At 44.1% G+C, this 21671-nt stretch overlaps 1 protein-coding gene across 8 annotated transcripts in view; it reads left to right on the forward strand.

Moving 5' to 3' along the window:
• The window catches only part of CACNA2D4 (calcium voltage-gated channel auxiliary subunit alpha2delta 4), a 130450-nt gene that overhangs the window by 18189 nt on the left and 90590 nt on the right, over positions 1 to 21671 (forward strand). For 4 of the 8 annotated variants that reach the window (XM_026868373.1, XM_026868370.1, XM_026868372.1 and 1 more), the window contains exons 7-15: positions 1675 to 1735; positions 2332 to 2482; positions 4841 to 4915; positions 6128 to 6217; positions 14975 to 15088; positions 16235 to 16313; positions 18362 to 18495; positions 20149 to 20166; positions 21408 to 21485. In XM_026868373.1, coding sequence (XP_026724174.1) covers positions 1675 to 1735; positions 2332 to 2482; positions 4841 to 4915; positions 6128 to 6217; positions 14975 to 15088; positions 16235 to 16313; positions 18362 to 18495; positions 20149 to 20166; positions 21408 to 21485 — 800 coding nt within the window. The remainder of the gene's footprint in view (positions 1 to 1674; positions 1736 to 2331; positions 2483 to 4840; positions 4916 to 6127; positions 6218 to 14974; positions 15089 to 16234; positions 16314 to 18361; positions 18496 to 20148; positions 20167 to 21407; positions 21486 to 21671) is intronic. The other 4 variants (XM_026868376.1, XM_026868374.1, XM_026868375.1 and 1 more) reach the window with 2 other exon arrangements.

The following is a 21671-nucleotide window of genomic DNA, read 5'->3' on the forward strand; positions in this document are numbered from 1 at the left end:
AGGGGAGAACTTTGTAGAGTAGGGCTGATGATTGGACTCGATGATCCCAAGGGTCTTTTCCAATGTGAATGATTCTGTGATTCTATTAGTGCCCATAGCAGGCATAAACCCCTTTTTCCCAAGTGGATCAGTCCCCCAGACATTTTATCCTTGCAACCCCAGAGGAGTTTGCTTGCCGGGATGTGCCTTGGGCAGGCTGCCTTCCAAAACCTCACAAAACACCATGGCAGGACCTGTGAATCTCGCAGGCAGGGTGCAGAGGCTGCAGGAGGGCTTTCTGCCTCATGGTGCCCCTGTAGTTTTTAGTGGTGGCCACATATTCTCTCCATTTCTGATGCCACACATGGCAGATGCAACTGGTCAACTTAACTTCTTGTTCACTTGCCAGCTGCAAGCAGCAGGTAAAGTCACTGCAGAGGAGGGAGGCCCTGTGCACAGAGAAATCCATGAGATCCTCTGCAGCTGTAGTGTGGCCTGGTGGCCCCTTTGTCAGATGGTTGCATGTGCTTGTTCTGTGACCTGTCACATGTTGTGGAAGGGGAAAGCAGAGATGACACAACATAGCATAAATACAGGCTGGGTGATGAGTGGATTCAGAACAGCCCTGAGGAAAAGGTCTTGGGGTGTTGGTTGAGGAGAAGCTCACCATGACCCAGCAATGTGTGCTCACAGCCCAGAAAGCCAACTGTATCCTGGGCTACACCAAGAGAATTATGACCAGCAGGTCAAGGGAGATGATTTTTTCCCCCTTTTACTCCACTCTCATGAGACCCCACCTGAAATACTGCAGTTAACTCTGGGGCCCCCAACATAAGAAGGACATGGACCTGTTGGAGTAAGTCCAGAGGAAGGTCACAAAGACGATCAGAGGGCTGGAGCACCTCTCCTGTGAAAACAGGCTGAGAGAGTTGGGGTTGTTCAGCCTGGGGAAGAGAAGGCTCCAGGGAGAACTTACAGGGGCCTCTAGTACTTAAAGGGGGGGGGGCTACAGGAAAGATGGGGAGGGGCTTTTTACAAGGGCATGTAGTGATAGCACAAGGGATAGTTAATTTAAACTGAAAGAGGGTAGGTTTAGATTAGATCTAAGGAAGAAATTCTTCCCTGTGGGGGTGGTGAGGCTCTGGCACAGGTTGCCCAGAGAAGCTGTGGCTGCCCCCTCCCTGGCAGGGTTCAAGGCCAGGCTGGACAGGGCTTTGGGCAAGCTGGGCTAGTGGAAGGTGTCCCTGCCCATGGCAGGGGGTTGGAACTAGATGATCTTTAAGGTCCCTTCCAACTCCCTCCAACTATTCTGTGATTCTATGATAACTGTGACCAGAGCCTTTAGCAGGGAATCTGCAACACATTCCTGTCAGTGCTGCTGCTTTTTTATGCTCTCAACCACCCTTGGGGAGAAAAAGATGTTGTTGACAACTACATCAAAGTGGCAAAAAGTTCAAAGCAAGTGCAGTTGTTCCCCAAATTCCGTCAGATTATGCCTAGTACATTTTTTAATAGAAACTTAATAAATGGTTCACTGAGAACTGCCAAAGACCACACAGCTCTGCTTGTCTTTCTGCAGAATGTGGGGTAGCTGGGTCTCAGCAGTGAAGAGCAGAAGTGCAGGTGCCTGGGGTGTGGGGAGCAGATGCCTGCCTGTCTGTGTGTGTTGATTGCTCCTTTTGCTGCTCCCTTCAGGAATAAAGTGGTTACCAGATGAGAACGGAGTTGTCTCCTTCGACTGTAGGAATCGTGGCTGGTAAGAAATTTGGAGAGACTTGGCCAAAGCACCTTTCAGTCTTCCCCTCTCCCTCTTTTCCAAGGTGACACCTTAGTGGCTGATCAGCAGTTACTGATTGCTCCATGCTACTCCTGCAAGAGATGAGGGGTACATATGAAGGCAATACCAAGTTAGGAAGCCCTATCGCCTGTCAGCACCAGAGTTCCATATGGCATCTAACAAATGCTACATGGAAATTGTCCCCAGCATGTCCTTTCTCTGTCCTATCCTCCTTATAATTCTACAACCAGAGGGATGGGGCTGTTCAGACTCCAGAAATGCAGGTCATTTACTCAGCATGGCTAAAAAAGGCTTTAGCAATTGTCACTCTCATTTGAATCTGGACATATGTCTGCAGCAGGCACAGCACTTGCCAATGTGGGAAGCGAGATGCTGGGGCCCATGAAAGAGGCAGGCTGGTAGGAAGGGACCCATCAGATGCCTAGCCTCACTGCTGGATAGCTGTGTTCATGATGCATGTCATGCTGTGGGTAGCAACATGTGACAGCAGCATGCCCAGTGTTCCTCCTCCCTATAGGCTCAAGCTGCTTCCTTGTATTCTTCTTTGTATAAAGGTATATTCAAGCGGCCACCTCTCCCAAGGACATTGTCATAATTGTGGATGTCAGTGGGAGCATGAAGGGCCTACGGATGACCATTGCCAAACACACCATTGCCACCATTTTAGATACTTTGGGAGAAAACGACTTTGTCAACATCATTGCAGTAAGTTATCTCTCATTTCCAGTGCTGAATTGTCTTTTTGTGCCTCGCACCAACACTTCAGTCCCTTTAGCAAACTACAGGCATTACAGTGGCATAACTACAGTACTTAGTACCTATGTTGGATAGCGGGTTAAAACTAATCATCTCACTCCCCTCTATGGAGGATGTTAGCTGCATCCTTTTGCTTACTTAGGGATGTGACTACAACAGAGATAACAGAGTGCTATGGATGGACACCTGAGCTAACAGGCACCTGAGCTAATAAATTCACCCAGCATAGCATAATACTGTATTTGGGTCCAGCAGCAGTATAATCCTCAGGATAATGTTTTCAGGCTATGAAATTACCACCATATACCTTTTTGTGCACCAGCATCCTGCAAGGCTGCAATCCAGTTCATAGTCGATCTGCACAGGCCTGCATGGAGTTTGGTCAGGTTACCTTGGTGTTACTCTCTCCCTTTTTAAGCCCTGCTCTGGATAAGGAGCAACCAAAGAACCAGCACCGCTGACCACGGAAAACAAAACTTTTCCATGATCCATGGGAGGTTGTTACCAAGTTAAAAGCAAATGGCAGATTACCTCCTAATTTTCAAAGCTAAGTCAAGCACCATCCCTTTCCCCAGGCTCCTTTCTATAAAAGCTTGTCAGGCCACGGTCACTGAGATATAAAGTCTACTTTTTGTTGATGGCTTTTTATTTTGTAAGATACTTAGAAACTGCAGTGCTGACAGCTCTGTCTTTATATGGCTGTATAGATGGAATAGTGAACAGTGTTGGCAGAAAAATGGAGGGAAGTCATTAAGGTGTTTGAAATATTATCTATTCTTCCAAAACAATCCCAGAAAGGGCATGTCACGTCCCGCTCCAACGAGGGGGACAAGTGACTCAGATTCGTAAATCCCCAATTGGAGCGGACAACAAGTCTCCAAGCATTTATTAACTACCTACAATGCACTAATTGAACACACGATAATTGGCTAAGTACAGAGCAAGCTGTGGCAAGCAATATAATATGCTTTACATTTCTTAACAGAAAAAAAGGAAAAGAGGGAGATAGAGGGAATGGGGGAGTACAGATCACCGGTCTGGGTTCCTGCACTGCTCCTGCCGGCGAGGATTCCAGGAGGCAGCTATCTTCTTCGCTGGCATCCGTCATCTTTGCTTCACTGCTCTCTCCAGACGGCCGGGGGGGCGGGCAGGAAGAGGGGCAGAGAGAGAGAGAGCCCTTTCTTCTCCTCTTTGATTTATACCCACTTTCCTTGGGTCCGTCCCCTAGGTCGACCCACAGACCTACGTATCCCATGTACGGGGAGGGGTCAGGTGTTTCATGGGATGATGCCACTAGCATGATCAGGACAGCCCTCGTTAGCATATTGCGGGGTGTCAACTTTAATATGCATTTCGTGGATAACGAAGCAAAGTTCATTCACCAGACACATGGCCCTTGAAATCTGCCCAGGTGCCCCAGGGCAGAGCCGTCCCATCTCCACAGGGCTCTCTCCCCCAGATACATCTGGCAGCCTTATCAGCTTCGGCCTCCACAGAAAGCACCCTGTGACTCATGGTTTTGTCTTGGGAGTGTTTGAGGCAAATCTTCAATCAGCCTCAACTCTTGCTTTCCCAGGCTGTTTGTCTTAGTTTTTCACAGGCCTGGTTGCTCGGCTCTCACAGGGCATTTAATATATTCCTTTACTGTACACACACCAAGAACCTACTGCTCAGATGCATTATAGCCTGAACTAAGCTCCTATTGATCAGCTGAGCATCAGTGGCTTCTTAGCCATGCTCTTATGAATTATGCTCTTCTGAACCTTGCAGGAAAATGTTTACACTAGTATAATTTACCTCACATATTTATTGGGCTAGAAACATACACCGCACTAATTATCACAGTTTGGTGGATATGTGGTAACTTGATATGCTAATGTTCAGAAGTGTTCCAGAGGCATCAGACATTAGGCTACAAAACCACTTGCAAGGTTCAGCTGGTGAGTGGGGACTCACAGACTTTCCAGAAGTCAGAAGTATGTGCTAACAGTGCTAGAAGCAAGTCCAGGGGCACAAGCTAATAGAGTGTGGAGAAAATATCTACAGTGGGAGTGGGAGAAAAAAAAAAAGTAATTTTTCATGTGTAGATATGTCCAGACAGAACTCATCAGAACAACATGATTAACAAATTATTTAAACAAAGACAAGATTTATCAAAATTATAATTACTACAAACAATTCTTAAGGGAAATATGTATAACATGGCACAATGCTCCATACTGCTTTCTAAATATCCACCTAGGACGTGAACTCATTTTATGAATTTTCTCCCATTACAAATCCTTTCTTTTCATTTTCTCTTTGCAGTACAATGATTATGTTCATTTTGTCGAACCCTGTTTTAAGGGTATCCTGGTCCAAGCGGACAGAGATAACAGAGAGGTGAGTACCAGGTTCCTACCAATGTTATTCAGGTAGCTCTCTTAATGTTAGAAGTACATGGGGTTAGGATGTTGTGACATGAAAATCCAGGGACAAGAAACAACCATCTCCCAGAAGGGTTTGCATTTCAGAAACAAGCACCACTTCAGTGGTGTGTGCTGGCTTCATGGTTCATCTTTGCTTACACAAAACTGCTGTAAGATTGGGTCAGCTGGCTGGTTAAACAGCAGTAACCAGCTTCCCCTGTGTCCCCATGCTACCAGAGCACAAGTGGACCTAGCCCAGACTGCTGTGGAAAAACAGTGTGCCAGAGGGCAAAGGTTCTCCATCTTTGAAACTCCACATCCTCAGCCCTCAGAAAGGAGAAAAATACGCCCTTTCCTGGTGAAAGCACTCTCAGCCTGGCCTGGTCCTTTGCCAGGGTGGACTGCCAGCAAGCTTTCTCTGATGAGGGGTTTTGCTGCTCTGATCCAGGAGGGCTCAGCAGCCCCAAGGTAGTCAGCCTGCATCCAGCTGCCTCACCACCCTCTGGGCTGACTTGTATTTTTAGCTCTTCTTACTGTTTTTCATTTTCTTCCTTTTTTTTTCTATTAATACCACAGAGGCAGTGCATCCCTGCATGTCTTCAACTGGATTTCTCTCCAAATTTCTTTCTCAGCTTAGCCCTAGGTCACAGATTATGACTCCAAAGGGTGATGTCTCCTGCAGTGTTTCCCAAAGGATCACCAAGCCTTTTGGACACAATTTTGTGGAAAGCACGCTCAGATCAATGTCTCCAAAGTAGTAGACAGCCATTCAAATTTTTTGTTTTTCCCAATCCTATTGCTCTTGCATGCACAGGAATGTTTGGGGGGAGGGGGGTGTTTGTTTTTTTTTTTTCTGGAGGGGTGGATAAGGGAAAGTCTGATTTCTAATAGTTTTGTCCCTTGCATGATGTCTCATGAATTGCCAGTGGTTCGCAGCACACAGGCTGAGAAATGCAGTCCTGCTGCAGCTGTGTTGGCAAAGATGCAGCACAGTGGCACTGTCAATGGAGCAGCCTCTTGACCTTCTGAGCTCCATCTGTCACCATGTTGTACTACCCTGCCAGTGGTGGCAAAGGATTAGGAGCCCAACGGCACAGACTTTCCCAGGTTACCCTTTCCTTCCTCAGTCAAAGGGAGCATCCTGCTTTCAACTCATTGCTGCCTTTTTCCCCTCCCTTGTTGCCAGCACTTCAAGCAGCTGGTGGATGAACTGCAGGCAAAAGGAGTGGGGACTGTAAACAAGGCTTTGACAGAGTCCTTCAAAATTCTGAGGGAGGTAAGAGTCAGTGCTGATGCTTGTGTTGGGCACAAGTGTCTCTGCCCACCCCTACTTTCCCTTCTACATCTGACGTGGCACACCCTCACAGTGCTGCAGGGGGGAGGTAGTATGAGCTGATCTCAAAGGCCCCAAATTTGCAACAACCAGTGTGCAGGGGTGACCCAGCTTTGGGAAGGTGTTGGTTTGTGTGTGATGCTCTGGGGCTCCTGATTCCTGCCCAGGAGGTATCAGGAGCCAGCAAGGCTGTGGCCCTATGAGTGTTTCCTTAACAAGCACCACAGCTGGGCATTGCCCAGGCACCTTAGTTACAGATGGTGTCAATAAAACATAATTAATTAGCTGAGTGCAACAATTCTGGTCTTAAGTAATGTTATTAGTAAGCCTCGGTGAGTAGATCATGATGAAGACTTGAAAGATTATTCTCAGGCTTCACATTTATTTCAGTGTCACTTTGCTGAGTATCAGTGCTTGGGGAAGAAATCACAGGTACAGGAGAATTAATCAGTAAGTCTGATCATGTCCTATGATCAAAATTGTGAATGATTCATTGCCTTATGTGAACAACTGGGATTTCAGTAGCCTGGAGGTAAACAAAAGACTTGACTCTGTTTCTTAAGGAATGTTAAAAAAGAACCAGCTGACCATCCCCATCTCCTCATGCGTTGTTTATAGTGGGGTCAGCCTAAAGATGCCAATGCCTTTGGTGCTGACAAAAATACGTACATGGTACAATGCTAGTGACCATAATGATGGTGTTGACATTCAAGGTAGTGTGCTAGAGGTATTGATACCCTGGGAAGGATTCTCCACTCTTATTTTACAAACAGAAAGTTTGTTAGCTATGGTAATGCTGTTCCTAATTTATGCCAGTGCAAGCATCTTCAGATTGAACCCAGGGATGGTGGTAGCTGAGTTGACTTGTCAGTGGTAATAGAAACATAATGGTTTTAATGGCAACCCGAAAAGAGTGTGGTGTAGACTTGACAATACAGTAATAGGCTGGAAGCAGTCCTAGTAGTAATGGTTCAACATTTTTGGAGAAGATAGTTACTGAGATGACTAGGGAAGCTGTAATGATGTAAACCTAAAAGAATTACACGGACTAGATGCCTGCTAGATTTATCTACATGTATCCTTATACTTTATGACAAAATCAACTTTACCTTTAAAAGCGAAGATCCAAAGCCTATATAGACCTGTGTTATATAAGTCAGAATATTTAAATAATTTTTCCACCAGAGGAAAAATGATTTCTTAGTATCTAATGTAGCACTGGTTATGTACAGTGACAAGAGATTAAAGACCATCAATGCAGTACAACTGCAGACTCTCTTAACTAGCACAACTTCGAAGGTCTAGGTGGAGAATAATGGAGCATAACCCTAAAGAAAGTTTGCTTGCCCCAGCTGAAATAGCAGCCTGTCATGCCAGGCACAGATACCAAAACTGGTCTGGTTCCACTAATCAGGAGACCTCACAGCCCCTTTCTGACAAGTATGGCTCACCCACTAGACTAGGCAATCCCTAAGCTTCCAGGAGACAGGATCTTTATAAAACCCTACATGTTTTGAGCCAGGCATGCCATAGGAAATAGAAAATACATGGTGGAACAGCTGAGACAGAAAACACTGTCCTCCAGTGACATAACTGGACCAAAAATACTTCCAGAGAGTGATGTCCATGCAGCCTGATGGACTAATGTAACTCCACTGCAGTAATAGAGAAGAAATTCTTTGGCAGGTGGATAAGATACTTTTTTCTCTCTATTTGACATCAAAAATGCAGCCAACAGTTTAAGTAATCATCACTTGTCTTGATCCTTGTTGATTCTCCCTTGGCTAAGGAGCTCAGAACAGCTCTGAGATTGCTCTTAGACAGTACATCACCCAGTGGTGATAAAACCTTATGGTGTTATTCACTCAGAAGGTGAGGTGCTGCTTCCTTCATGCTTTTCATTATTAGCTCAGATCTGGGGAGAGGGCAACTGACTCAGGCATTTGATCATCTTTCCTTTGAGTACCTGCAGATGAGGAAGTGTGGCTGTTGTCTCAGTGACTGCTGATGTTGCACTTCTCTGCATCTTGGACATTGCTGTCCATAAAACAGGAGTTCAGAAACAGTAAATTTGTTGTCAAAGAAAGGTGTAAAACAGGGCTATATATCTCTTCCACCCAGCTTTCCTTTCCCAGTAACACCAGTTGCAGCTTTCTCACAGTACACCATTCAGTGTAGCATGGACCATGACTGCCTCTTCTTTAATAAAATGGGACCTCAGTCCAAGGTCACTGAAGCCATCAGCTGGGAGCCTTGTTCCCAGCTGGCTGTGGGACAGCTGCACATGCAGCAGGAGGCATGTGGAACCTCCTGCAAGTCACTTTGCAGCTTCATCCCAGGACTTCTGTCTGCCTGGTGGCATTCAGAAGAGACAGAAATTGAGTCTTGGTGCACATGCTCAGAGGCTGCACATACATAGGCATGCAGGTGTGGAAACATGCCTGTTGTCCTGCAGCAGCCTTTCCCAAACTGGAGCTTCCCTGGTAAGAGCTCATCTAGAAAGTGCCTTGATGTCACCAGAGGACCCCAGGCTCTGCAAGTACCACAGCTTAAGGCAAATGGGTACCACCTGCCAAGTGGTCATATGCTTTTAGGAGTCTCTGAAATCTTTTAGAGCTTCTTAGATCTGTAAAACTGATAAGAGAGGAAGAGGATTGCCATCAGTGTGCCCTTAAACAAATCTGTGCTGCTGCAGTCATGCAGGCAGAAGAAGGGAGAACTTTAGCAAAAATGGCCACCCTCTTCCTGCCAGACAAAATTCACATTCTCTGCTTGTAGTCATAGCCATTTCTCACAGACAGTCCTGCTGTTCACAGGAGCATACGCAAGAGAATGAAAATTAGAATTGCTACATCACACTGATGAAACAGGCTCTGCTGATTACAACAGACAACCAGTAATAATATCTGTAATGAAAGTGACTGCAAAATTTCCCTGGTAATTTTCCTCAGTCCAATTGCTCATAGAATTAATAGCCCAGTAGAGATCTATTCAATGAGGTATGAGTAGCAGAGAGGGGTTGAAGAAGAGCACGATCTCTCCCTGTCTTTGTTTTCCTTCATTATCTTCTGAGGTAGACAGGGTATATTTTAATCCATGACGCAATTTGCAGAACAGCTTCAGGAGAACAGTTAGCCAGAGCCTCCCCTGCCCCTCTCTGCCATGTTCAATAAACCACTTAAACTCTATATTTCAATTTAGCCACAACACCAAGTGGTTTCAATAAAATGTGTCCCAGAAAAACCATGGTCTTAAGCATACACTTATAAAGTGCTTCATAATTCTCAGGTGGAAGGTGTTATCTTTTGAGTTCCTTTCTTCTTTATCAAGTTTTAGCTCACTGCTATCTTCTGTTTTTTGTTTTGACAAGCTTGGCACATCTTGTTCTCTCACCCTTTTACTGTAGGATTCATACCCCTTTGTTCTGGCCACTGCTCTGCTCATGGCTGCTTCCAGGCTGCCTGCCTTCCCTGAAACACCACCCTCCCAACAGTATGTAAGTGCTGCAGCTGAGAGCTATCAAATGCTAAGCAGAGCAGAATAATTACCTCCCTTGTTTTACACACTAAGTCCTCTTAACGCGATGTAAGACAACAGCTACATTTCTTCAGACACTGTCATGTTGTTAATTCCTATCCAGCTGATCTGCCTCTGCAGTATTCCTCTCCAGCCAGTCATTCAGCCTCCTGTTCGGTCTTTGAGTCTCTGACTATCCTTCCTAATGTACATCAATTGTAGATATATTTATATATTTTTATAGACATGCCAAATATATGTGTGTACATATATACATATGCAAACATACTCCCTAATCCTGAGAGTCATATATATTCACATATTTGTTATATATGAATCTTTTAGGATTAGACAGTATAAAATCTGTGACTCTTATAGGTCCTTCTTCCTCCGGATCTGCTCAGAGTAAGCAGGTATTTTGAAAGCTAATATTTTCTGACCCTGGAGCAAAAGAAACCCCAATTACTGCTTTCTGAGGCCACCTTGGAATAATGTCTCCTCTTGACACCAAGCTGCTTTAATGGTGCCTTGACTTGCTGCTGAACTCAGAAATTACATCAATTTTTAGGTTAATTATGAGTAAGTCACTCCAAATCAGCTATAGGTAGAAAAACATGGTGAAACTTGTAACAAACTGGATTTCAGTGAGATATAAAGTTCTGTAACTTGAGCAAAGTGGTGTCATAAAAAGAATGAACTTGTCTGCTGATGTGAGTAATCAAAGGAGTTTGTGGCCTCTTATGCCCTACCTGTGTGGAGAACCATTTTATTTGCACACTCACAAGAGGACTGTGTTACCAATTTTTCTAGTAATGTGCTAGATATTTAAGGACAATTTAGCCATCTAGTTTTCTCCCTTGTAACAAATGTTTTCTGTTGATTCCCTCTTTGTCCTTTGGGATCTCATATGGTCCCAGTCAGGTCTTAGCCTATGAGGCAAGTAGTTCAGCAATACCTTCTGCAATTCTTTCCCTTCCTGCTGAGCACAGATTATTCATATGCTTTTAATTAACTTGTTGTTTAACCCCACCACTTTGTGACCCTGCCTGTATTTCATTCATTCTTTTGTTTCTTATTACTTCAGTATGCACCTAGCCATTACAGTATTGTTCTTTTGATGATGAAGTATGGAGGCTATAAAGAATCTCTGCCTGACAATTTGCCTCTTTTTTTTTTAATCATCTGTTTTTTAATCATCTGATAACTCTTTTTACTCCATTTCTTGTGTCTTCTCTGAACATTTATAAATATTTTCTTGATTCTATGGTACTTGCATTTGTACAGACCTGGATTCTGCAGCATATTTTTCAGGATAGGCGAAGCTCAGGATTTCCTGTTTACCAGTTTATGCCATTTTGCTTAATGCCATCTCTCATTTCTTATTCACTGGCTGTTTCCTTCCTACTGCTCATTTTCTACCCATGAGACACCTTACACCAAGTTTGAATTGTCAGTAATTCTGGAGGCAGGTCTGCATAAGAATGGGGCAGAAGAGACAGAGAAGGGCTGCCCAGTCATCTGGCCAGATGTGTACATAATCAGCATGTGTGCCTGCGCATCACTGAGCTATGCTGATGTTCCTATTGCTTCACTGGTAACTATGTGCCGGGCTATAATTGCAAAATAAGCGGCAATGAGCGAACAAGGGAGTACAAGAGACTATGACACTGAATTAATTAGATCATGCCTGATACTCCTGGCCATATGACCAAAGTTATACAGGAGAATACATTGCTCCATACCTCATTCATCAACCGCAGCTCTAGACCGCATCTCTGCAGATGCCTGTTCCGTGAACATCTTGTTCCTCATCTCCTTTTCTTTCACATTCCTGACACTTCAGTCAGATCAGGGAATTATGCTCACAGCTTGATGTGAATGCTGTCAGATCATTTGCTACAGCTGCAACCAGCCACAAAAGGACCTAAAATTCAGGGATTACCTCTTGTTCATTTGTTTTCTAAATCTGTCTTTTTAATCTCTATTTCTATGACACTGATGATCTCATTTTCTCTGTTGAAAATATCATCTACTCCTGTAATTAGGAGATTGCTGTTTCTGATACAGCATCTAATTTCTCAGTATCTCAGTATTATGAGGTCTGAAGTAAGATACATGAAGAGATGTCTTAAGTAGTTTGATGAAATGGTGGGTGACCTTAACTAAGTGTTAATTTAATAATCATGTAAACAAAACATGTTTTAGATTGTAAGTCTAGAACAAACTGCTTTCATAACTACAAGGTTCATGCATCATGATCTGAACCTCATTTTGATAGCATCTCCTGCACCATCATAACCCTATGCCTCCCTAATGGATGCTTACACTAGCTGTTCTCTTCTCTTAATCTGCACACAGCTGATCTCTCTCCTAGGAATAGCTCCCTTGAGACTCCTTGTCTTTTTCCTACCTGATGGTCTGCAGCAGAATCCCATGTGGCTGTCAATTGCTTTTCCCCTTTCATTTGCACTGAAAAGCATCCTATGCTTGTTCCTATTGTGCACCCTCAGCCTTTGCCCTGAGTCTTCTTGCTGAGCAAGGAGCATGTGTGCTCTGACCCCTCATGGAGCTTCAATTACCCTGTAGCTGGTGCTGATGGGGTTTTTCCATGGTACAAGGTGTAGAAGCTTTCTGGACCACTGGAAATGTCAGACCTTGGGGACTATAGAGAAGGACATGGGAGATCCCCACTGCTGGGCTGGCATGACCATAGCAGCAGAGGTACAGTCTGTCCCCCCTCTGAATGTGCTGCTCTGGTGATATGAAAGAGGAACACACCCAGAAACTTCATCCTGATTCAATAATTCACATGGATGTCTTTCCTTAGAACAGCTAGTTACAAATGACCCCGTTACATTACCCTTCTCTCTCATCTGTACAGATTCTGGTCAGTGATACAAGTAATGGGATTATCATGAAACAGGGAGAGATGGGTTCGTACATGTGGTCATTCAGAAGCTGTTGAATCCATGCTTACTGCAGTAGAGTAACAGGTACTTCAGTGATATTAATAGTGATGTTGAAGGAGGCAGGACTGATAAAATCAATGCTGGTGGAAGGAGACATTATGGTGATATTAGGATGGAACCTGGTAATTTCATAAGGGGCAATCACAGAGGTAATTGTAGGACTGGTGAAATGACTGGGGAAATCTGGACTTGCAGTTGGCTTCCAGGCATCAGTGGTCATGATGATAATCTGCAGTGGAACTAGAGTATCATCTGTGTTGGTGAAGATATTTGCTTTCTGTCCTAACATAGCATTACCAAAACAGAAGAGACTTGTGAATTGAACCCTAAACCATCTAAAAAGTACCAGTTCACACGCTGTGCTCTCACTGTCCCAATCCAGGGTTTGCTTTCATTTTATGCAATTAGTCTTGCCACTTGGATACCTTTTTTCTCATAAGATATAACTATCCTTTCCAGTTTAAAATTGCTGCTGTATTTGATATAACCTTAGTCGTCCTTCAGTCTCCTGTATGCTCTCCATCTCATGCCGTTGCCTCTCATTACTCTCTTGCTCAGAGTTGCCATATCTTCCTCTTTCCATATTTTTTTATTCTGCATCATTTTCTGTATCCTCCTTTGCTGATTAGACTTCTCCTTGCTCAGAGCATACAAGCCACAATACGCTTGTGCAAGAAGTGCATACTGACCCTGAGCTAGGAGCTGCAGCAAAGTAGCCTCTCAGTTTTGTGTCTTGATGTTCTCTGCCACCTCCTCTGGGGACTGCTAATTCAACACCTGTGTTGATGCTGCGTAAGTGAAATTCTGGGGTTTCAACCCCAAGCCCTAAATTAAGGTTGATGTATGGGTGATTCCCACAGCCCTTCACAAAGGGGGGGTGAGTTTACCTCTAAGCTTCCCTCCAGGGTGGTGCAGGCCCGGCAGGGAGAGCCATTGGGTAAATGAGCCCCAGATGTCCCACATGAAGTAAGCAAAGGTCAGGTGTCCCACTTGGGGATAAAAGCTGGGACCCCTTGCAGGAAGGAGCAGTGTCTGTCTGTGGGGTGGATGCACTTTGCAGAGTTCCCTGTTGGGGAAGGCTCTCCTGCCTCCCTGGGACTGGGCTCCAGTCAGGTCTGGCTTTTGTAAACACAGGCTGTGTAGAGATTCGGTATGTGGCTTCCTTGGTCTTATGTATTTGGCTCGTTGACTTGGTTGTCTCCTGTCCCTTCTATGGGAAGCTGCATTTCACCATTTGTTCCACCCATTGTTGGTCATGGGGTGTCGTTGCTTAGGTCAGTGGGATTTATGTTGATTATGTATAATCTGACTTGTTTGTACCCCCAGTGCTCACCCATGTACTGACCCTTTTGTATCAAATACAATTTGGTTATTGGTTCATCTTTATGTTGTGTCCTTTATGCTAGGCCTAATAATTGGCAAAACAATAAGGCACTTGGTTCTCTAGAGCTGCTGTACCTGAGGGCATGAGAGGCAAATAGCTCTGCATACAGAAGCACTAGGCAAGCGGCATTTGAAGCCTGGTCTTCCTGGCTGAACGAATGGGGTATGGCTTGCCCATGAGACCATGCATGTTCAATGCCTACTTCTCCATGTGTCCTTGGGAGCACATCCACACTTGTATCCCAGTGTACTTCCACTCTACCTTAAATATCACTTCTGCAAAGATAACGGGATATCTGTCACTACAGTGTATGGCCTTTCTGGCACATTCATAACCTATTTCAGCTCTGATGTCAGTAGCCTTTTTTCATGTGCTCCTGCCTCTTTCTGCTATTTTTTGGCAGATTGATGGATTTACCCTGAAATAATGAGTCTGATTTCCCCCTCCTCTTATATTTTCTACCATTAAAAGTGACAGTTATTACTGTCAAATCAGAATTGCAGTGTTTATGGTCAGTCTATAGCTTTTTTGCATAAATGAATGTGATTGTGCAAGAAGTGAGGCAGCAGGGAATCATACCCTTCCTCCTTAGCACTTATTTTCTCATTATTTTACTTCTGTAAAGTCTCCTGTGCCTACACGTGCAAGAAAGGGCTGCATAAATTTAAAAAAAGAAAAAAACACACAGAATACAAGCACAGTCCTTATTTAAACAGAGCTCTTTCTGAGCACAGTGTGAGGTCTGTTAGAGGAAGTCAGGATCTGGCCCACCATGCATAAATAAGCTGCAACTACATGAAATGGTCTAATTCTCTTCCTCTCTGTTTGTAGTTCAGAGATGCTGGTCAAGGAGGCTTGTGTAACCAAGCTATCATGCTGATCACAGATGGAGCAGTAGAGGATTATGAAGCTGTGTTTGAAAAATACAACTGGCCAGATCGGAAGGTTTGTTTGGGAAGTGATAAATAGAAAGGGTGAGGAAAGGTGCTGTCCTGCTATGGTGCGAGTAGAAGAGCGTGAGCCAGGATATCAGGCAGAGCTGAGCATTCACATCCTCTAATATCCGTGTGCATCTGGCTGTAAACACAAAACAAAGCCGTCGGGCAGTAGCCTGTTGCGGTGATTTTGGAGGTGGTAGGATCACAAATATCTGTAGGTCACTGAAGGTATTTTTTTCATGCACTTTGTTTTCTAAAGGTATGGACAATCAAAACATTCTCCTGAGAAGGTGATAAAGACTTCTGAGCTTAGTATTTTAAAATTTAAAAAAAAGAAAAACAAAAACCAACAACAACAAAAAATAAACAAACAAACAAACCAAACACACACAAACAAAAAAAAAACAAAACAAAACACCTTTTGCAAATAATTTTAATTCTATCCAGGACTGTTTATAATTGGTCCTGTTTGGGAAAGGTTTACCAGTTCTTATGGTGGGCAGGGCAGTGGCCCAGACAACCTCTCTAGCTACCTTCCAGCCCTATTAACTTTGAGGTCTGTGATTACAGGCTTGAACTAGCAGAGCAGACTGTGAAAGTGGAATAGACCATGGCTCATCCTAAATCGTCCCGATTTATTTATTTACCTGAGCCCAGCTAGCAGCAATGCACAAAGGGAGAGAAGCAGCCTACTGAGAGACCAAAGCATGAGGCTTACTTCAGGACTGGCTCTTTTGCTGTTGGTCAAACACAAGAGAAATGGTGAAGCTTTCTCTAAATGATTCATGCAGCCAGCTGTTCCCCTGGGTGAAGGACTCCTGTGAGCTATAAACCTCTCCACCTGTGGTTGCTGAGTGCCTAGCAGAGCTGGTATCATAAAATCAAACAGAATTTGCACTTCTGCCTTGTTATTCATATGATCCCAAGTGCTACTTGGCTTTCAGGGCTTATTGTAACTGGAAATTAAGTGCCAGCCCACAAAATGCAAAATAAATGGAGTGAGAGGCTCCTGTCTCTGTGTGAAGGCAGAGCTACTGCTATGTGCCACAAACAGGCATTCACACCAGTGTATAACAGGATGTCATACCTCGGCCATTTGGATTTGGCAGAACATTACAGCCTAATTCATCTATCTTTCCGTTCTTGTTCCCAGGTCCGGGTTTTCACTTACCTCATTGGACGGGAGGTCACTTTTGCCCCCAATGTGAAATGGATTGCTTGCAACAACAAAGGTGCTGTATAGGAATGTTTCATCAACCCCCATCATGCATGTCAAATGTGGACCACAGCTACAGGTCCCCGGACCCCTCTAAGGCTTACTCACTACAGCTGGGGCCTGGGAGCCCTTGGCTGAAAGACAGACTAAGGAAAAAGCAGACCCTACCTGTCCACATGAAATGTGCCTGTGTCTAACACAAGTCCTCCGTGCTGAGCCGCCACATTTTCCTGTCACAGTGCCAAGGGACACTATGACCGAGATTTATGCTGGCTGTTGTTCACCTAAATCCCCGTGCTTATTGTGTGCTAGTTGCTGGCTTTTGACAATCTAAAACTCTGCCAGAAAGCCTGACATTTTTTGGCTGAGGTGTAAAACAAACATCTCTTCTTTAAAGATTTTACAGCATTTTTCACAAGGTCTGCAGGTTAACCCCTATATCCTTGCCAAATTCTTTGTGTGCCAGTGGTTTCACTCAGGTACCAGAATAGCTTGTTAATCTCACCCCCAAACCTCTAGCTGGTATGAATAGTCTCTCTAGCTGGCATGAAATGGTATGAATGGGAAAATTCATTCAGGATAGGTGAGTCACCCCTATGCATTTGGGGCCAGTTAAAAATTCCTGTTAAGTCCTATCAGAGTCTGCAAGGGTAAGGGAATGCCAAGGGGAAATCTTCCCTGTCTGGGCATGACCTGGCCTCAGTGTGCCTGAAGACAGCAGTGCTTGCTACATCAGTATCCTGCTCGAACAGGAAAAGGAAGGGATGGCTCAAGCTGGGGGCTGACTAACTGGGTATATCAACTCTTTTCTTGTCTGAGCAGTGGCTCCAGCAGACTATGGAATGCGTGGGTGTATTTTCTACTAAAAATAATTGACAGACAAGAGTTGCTGGCCTGCAGAATATCTGTGAGCTGGGGGTGTTCAAGGCTTAGACATTCATCTATTAGCACTATGAATCACATGTAACATCTTTAGTTTTTGTTAGAGAAAATAAAAACCTGGATTTCAGATTGCATTCAGGCTGCATTTCAGACAGCCATAAGATTATTGACAGGGAATTCATGGTGCTGTTGGTTCAACATAAAATGTGGGAATGGATTCTCCCAAATAACCAGAGAGCAAATATGCTCTTTTCACTTGAATTCTCATTTACCAGACTTGAGCTCTGCAGAAGGCTCACTGATTTTTGGTTCTTCTGCTACACTTTGTATTGCTCTTGTAGTCCTTGTTTTCAAGCATACTAAATCTGTTTTCACACTGCAAAGATCATGAGCCCTTTCACAGGGCATAGTTTTCTTAGTGATAACAAAAGTTTTCCATCTCTCTGATATACTCTATCCTATACTGAGTACAACTAATTGGTTCCATGTGGTGAGAAGCAGGACAAGAGTTCTCATGACATTACACTGCATTAGCATTTCTAACCAGTTAAGCAGCTGGTTTAGAGGACCTTTTGATAACTTGAAAACATTCCTCCCCTGTACACCTTGTTGTAGTGTTAGACTGTTACGGGTCCATCACAGGGACAAAACTCTGGAAATAGGTAACCTGCATTTGCTTCCAATGGGTAGAGAGAAGTAGTCACCATCCTTAGGTGCAAAGCTTGGCAGACTGAAGAGTAGAGTGCTAGAAAAATTCTGGAAGACAATTGGCAGTTTAGGTTTAATATAAAATTGGGCAGGTTGGAATACTTTTTTTGTATATGTTGGGCCTTCAGGACCAAAAGCAGCCTTGATTAGTGGACAGTTTTGCCTAAGACCCAAAGCAACCTTTTACATCTGCTTGGCATGATTCTGGTTATATTAAGACTCTGGTCTTGAGTGTTGGTCTAGTATTTTGAGAAGAACAGAGCCAGTGCTTTGAAACTCTAGATTTCCACAGAAACATGTGTCTGCAGAAGCCTGTGGATACAAAGCATGACAAGACACTTTTTGTAAAGAGCAGATAAACCATCTGGGTAGATACAGTCTTTGACATCTAGTTTTGTATCTTCGCATAGACAGTTATTTAAAGATACGAAGACTTGTTAGTAGAGTGACTCACACCTCTGTTTCTCCATAAAGGCTACTACACTCAGATCTCCACGCTGGCGGATGTCCAGGAGAACGTGATGGAGTACCTGCATGTGCTCAGCCGTCCCATGGTCATCAACCATGACCATGACATTATTTGGACTGAAGCCTACATGGACAGTGCGGTAAGGACTTACAGCACAAGTCTTTAGTCAGTAAACAGTAGGGCCTGTGGGCCAAACTGGCAAAGGTGCTAGACACCCAGTTAGTAAGTTAGGTATATAATTTGTTCCAGCTTCCCATCTAAATATCTTATGTGTATCAGAATCTAAATAAAGTCCTTATTATGTAAGGTCCTTACTTATGTAAAACCAGGAGTTGGTTGATTGATAGAAATTACAGCTTTCTGGTTCTGCTGAGACAGACAATATTTATTTTCTGCTTACTCCCTGGAGTTGAGATGTGTTATGCAGACTCAGGTCTGAATCTGCAGTGACCCAGGAGCCCAGGACTAATCACACAGGCACAGCATGACTTAAGTAGTGCTTCTGAGAAAGCAGGTTATCTTCCAAAGGATTATTCACAGGAAAGATTATTTACAGCTTAGGATACAGGTCACAAAGATTTATTTCTTCCAGCCCAGTAGCTAAATGCATCCTGCTTGCCACTCATAGTTACAGATCTCAGTTTGGGAAACTGGCTCGTTCTTTCATTCCTAGAGCTAGCAAGATGAGCACGAGCAGATGCTATGACAGTGTTGTGTTGCCAGGTCAGCTTTGAAATTCCAAGGAGTGAAGGCAAGGACAAAGGAGTAGAACACTGAAGGAACCTTCTCCTGCATTTCCCCAAATAGAAGACATTCCTCAATCTTCATCTCCATCCCTTCATACACTGCTGAAAGAAAGTTACACTTCTCTTGGGGCTCTCTGTGCTTTCAGGGAGATAAAGGTTTTTTTCCTGCCCTGGACTCTTCACCCCAGAGAAGCATCTGCATAACTGAGACAGAGCTGACCAGAAGTCAGATTTCACTCTTCCAGAAACAAACCTGAGGTCTCAGGACTGTTTATACTGTCTGAGAGGGAAAATCTTCTAGAAACATTGAGATTGTTCCTCTATACAATCCCACTGTGAGACTGAAGTTACTGGCTCAGATCTGGCCAGCAGCAGTTTTAGGGTGTCTGCCACAGCCCTGGGGAGAACCCACAATTTTTGAGTTTAAGATCCATGGTGAGAAACCTGAACTCTCTGGGTTGGAGTAAAACTAGGGGTACTGAGCTTAGCTTTGTAGCAGGAAACATGGAAGTTCAGGTCACGTGTGGCAGTGCTCAATATTGTGCTCAGAGTTAACACCACACAAACCCCAAGAAATACCTCCAAGGCAGCCAGGCTTGCACCATCATGGCACACAGATGTTATGCTCAGGAGAGTCTTGTAGTAAGGAACTGTCCCCTACCCCTGTGCTGTGGCTGACCATTGAGGCTGCAGCCATGGCGCACTAGCTCTGTGAGGGTGACATGGGGATGTCTTTAGCTGCAGGAGCTGTGCTAAATGAGAGCTGGGGACATGGTACCCAAGTGCATTAAGCAAAACCTCCAGAAATGCTACTAACTACCGAGCATGTTTATTCTATTAGCAGGCATGACACCTCTGACACTGATGCACGGTGTCACGCTTCTCAAGGCAGCCAAAGGGATTAATTTGTTGCACTTTTTTTCTGTATCTCTTTTTTGTCTCTTGGCTTAGCTTGCCATTCTCTTCCTCCATCCCAACCTCTTCCACTTTTGCTACCTTCCTCCATTCACATATTCATTCATCTGTTCATCCATGCCTCTCACTAGCTGCCACAGTCTGAGGAGGTAACTGTGCCCGTGTCTTGTGAGCGTGCTGTTTCCCTTGTGCTAGTTGGTGTGTCAGTGCCAGTGCTCACAGCCACAGCTGGCCTGTACATCTAGGGGGGTGTGGGGGCTGCAGCATCGAAGGTGCCCTCTTACACTAGCAAGAGGAGGAGAGGAAATGCTGGATGTACTGGAGAGCTGTGCTGTTCAGAGTAGGTAGGGGTGTTTGTGTTGTGCTGTAGCTTAGTTGACTAGATTTCTTTTTCCATATGTCCGATAAGTGCCAGAGAAGTTTATTTGGTGTGAGTGTTGCTGTGCATGAGAAATTTCCACATGGAATCAAACAGACCAGTAATTCAAGATAGTAGGCTCAAATCTCCATCAAATAACTGCATAGATTATTGACTGTCTCCTTTATGGCTCCTAGTGTGTACAGTAATAGAGAGAGGAGGTCATTTCTTGCCTTGCTACTTACTTGACCAAATGAGAGATGGAAGGGGAATGCTACTGGCATTGAGGGATTAGGTCCTTTCAATACTTAGGCATGTTTGGGATACTCCTTTGCATGTGTCTCGCCTGTTTTATCTCCTTTTGTGTGTGTTTTTAGAGCATCTGTCTTCTGCAGTACTAGGAGTAACTGTTACTCCATTACACATGCATGTCCTGTATCCCACATAAAGACAGCTCACCATGTTGTATCTGTTTGGATCATGATTTTGTCTCTGTTTTTCCTAAGCTTAGATGCTTGAGTACAAGTATACATAAGCAGGCTCTGTGTGTTTGTGCCTTTTAAATATTTGCCTGTGGTGTTTCTCATTTGTGATATTCATGTGTTTGCAATATAAATGATATCTTGTTTGTGATTGTTTTCATATTTGTGTTGCTTTTCTCTATTCTGTACTCCTTGTGTTGGTGGTTTTTATACTTCTTGCATAAGTGCTCATGTCTACACTCCCAATGTGTATTGGGTATAAATTGTGCCACCACTTCTACATGTTCCTGTCTCTTCATTAAAACAGCTCTTTAATTTCTCCTGCTTCAACACATTTCCCTGGCTCTCATCCCATCCAAACATCCATCCCACGATCTTCTCAGATACAGAGTATTGAAAAGTGCTGCCATCTGTTTTAAAGAGGGGTGTGGGAAGCAAGGAGGTAGCTAATTGTAATCAACATCTGGGGTCTTTGGGAATTCCACTGCTTTTCATTCGGGTTATCTGCAGTATTGTATGTGCTAACACATGGCTCATTGTTCTGTGGCAGCTCTTTGCATCTCAGGCTCAAAGTCTGTTGCTCATGACAACAGTGGCTATGCCAGTCTTCAGCAAAAAGAACGAGACGGTGAGTGTAATGTGGGCTTCACTCTCCTTCCAGCCAGCAGAGGTGAAAGGATGCAGCAGACCTTTGTGGATTTTTAAAGCAAATGGGTCTCTGAAAGAAGAGATGGCCATTAGGGACTGCTGTAGACCTCTGGCAGCACTTGCGGCTGATAATTTATCTGACAAAATGATAGTCTGTCATTTCCTC

The sequence above is a fragment of the Athene cunicularia genome (genome assembly GCF_003259725.1).
Source record: "Athene cunicularia isolate RWA chromosome 1 unlocalized genomic scaffold, athCun1 chr1_part2, whole genome shotgun sequence".
In the NCBI taxonomy this organism is placed as follows: Eukaryota; Metazoa; Chordata; class Aves; order Strigiformes; family Strigidae; genus Athene; species Athene cunicularia.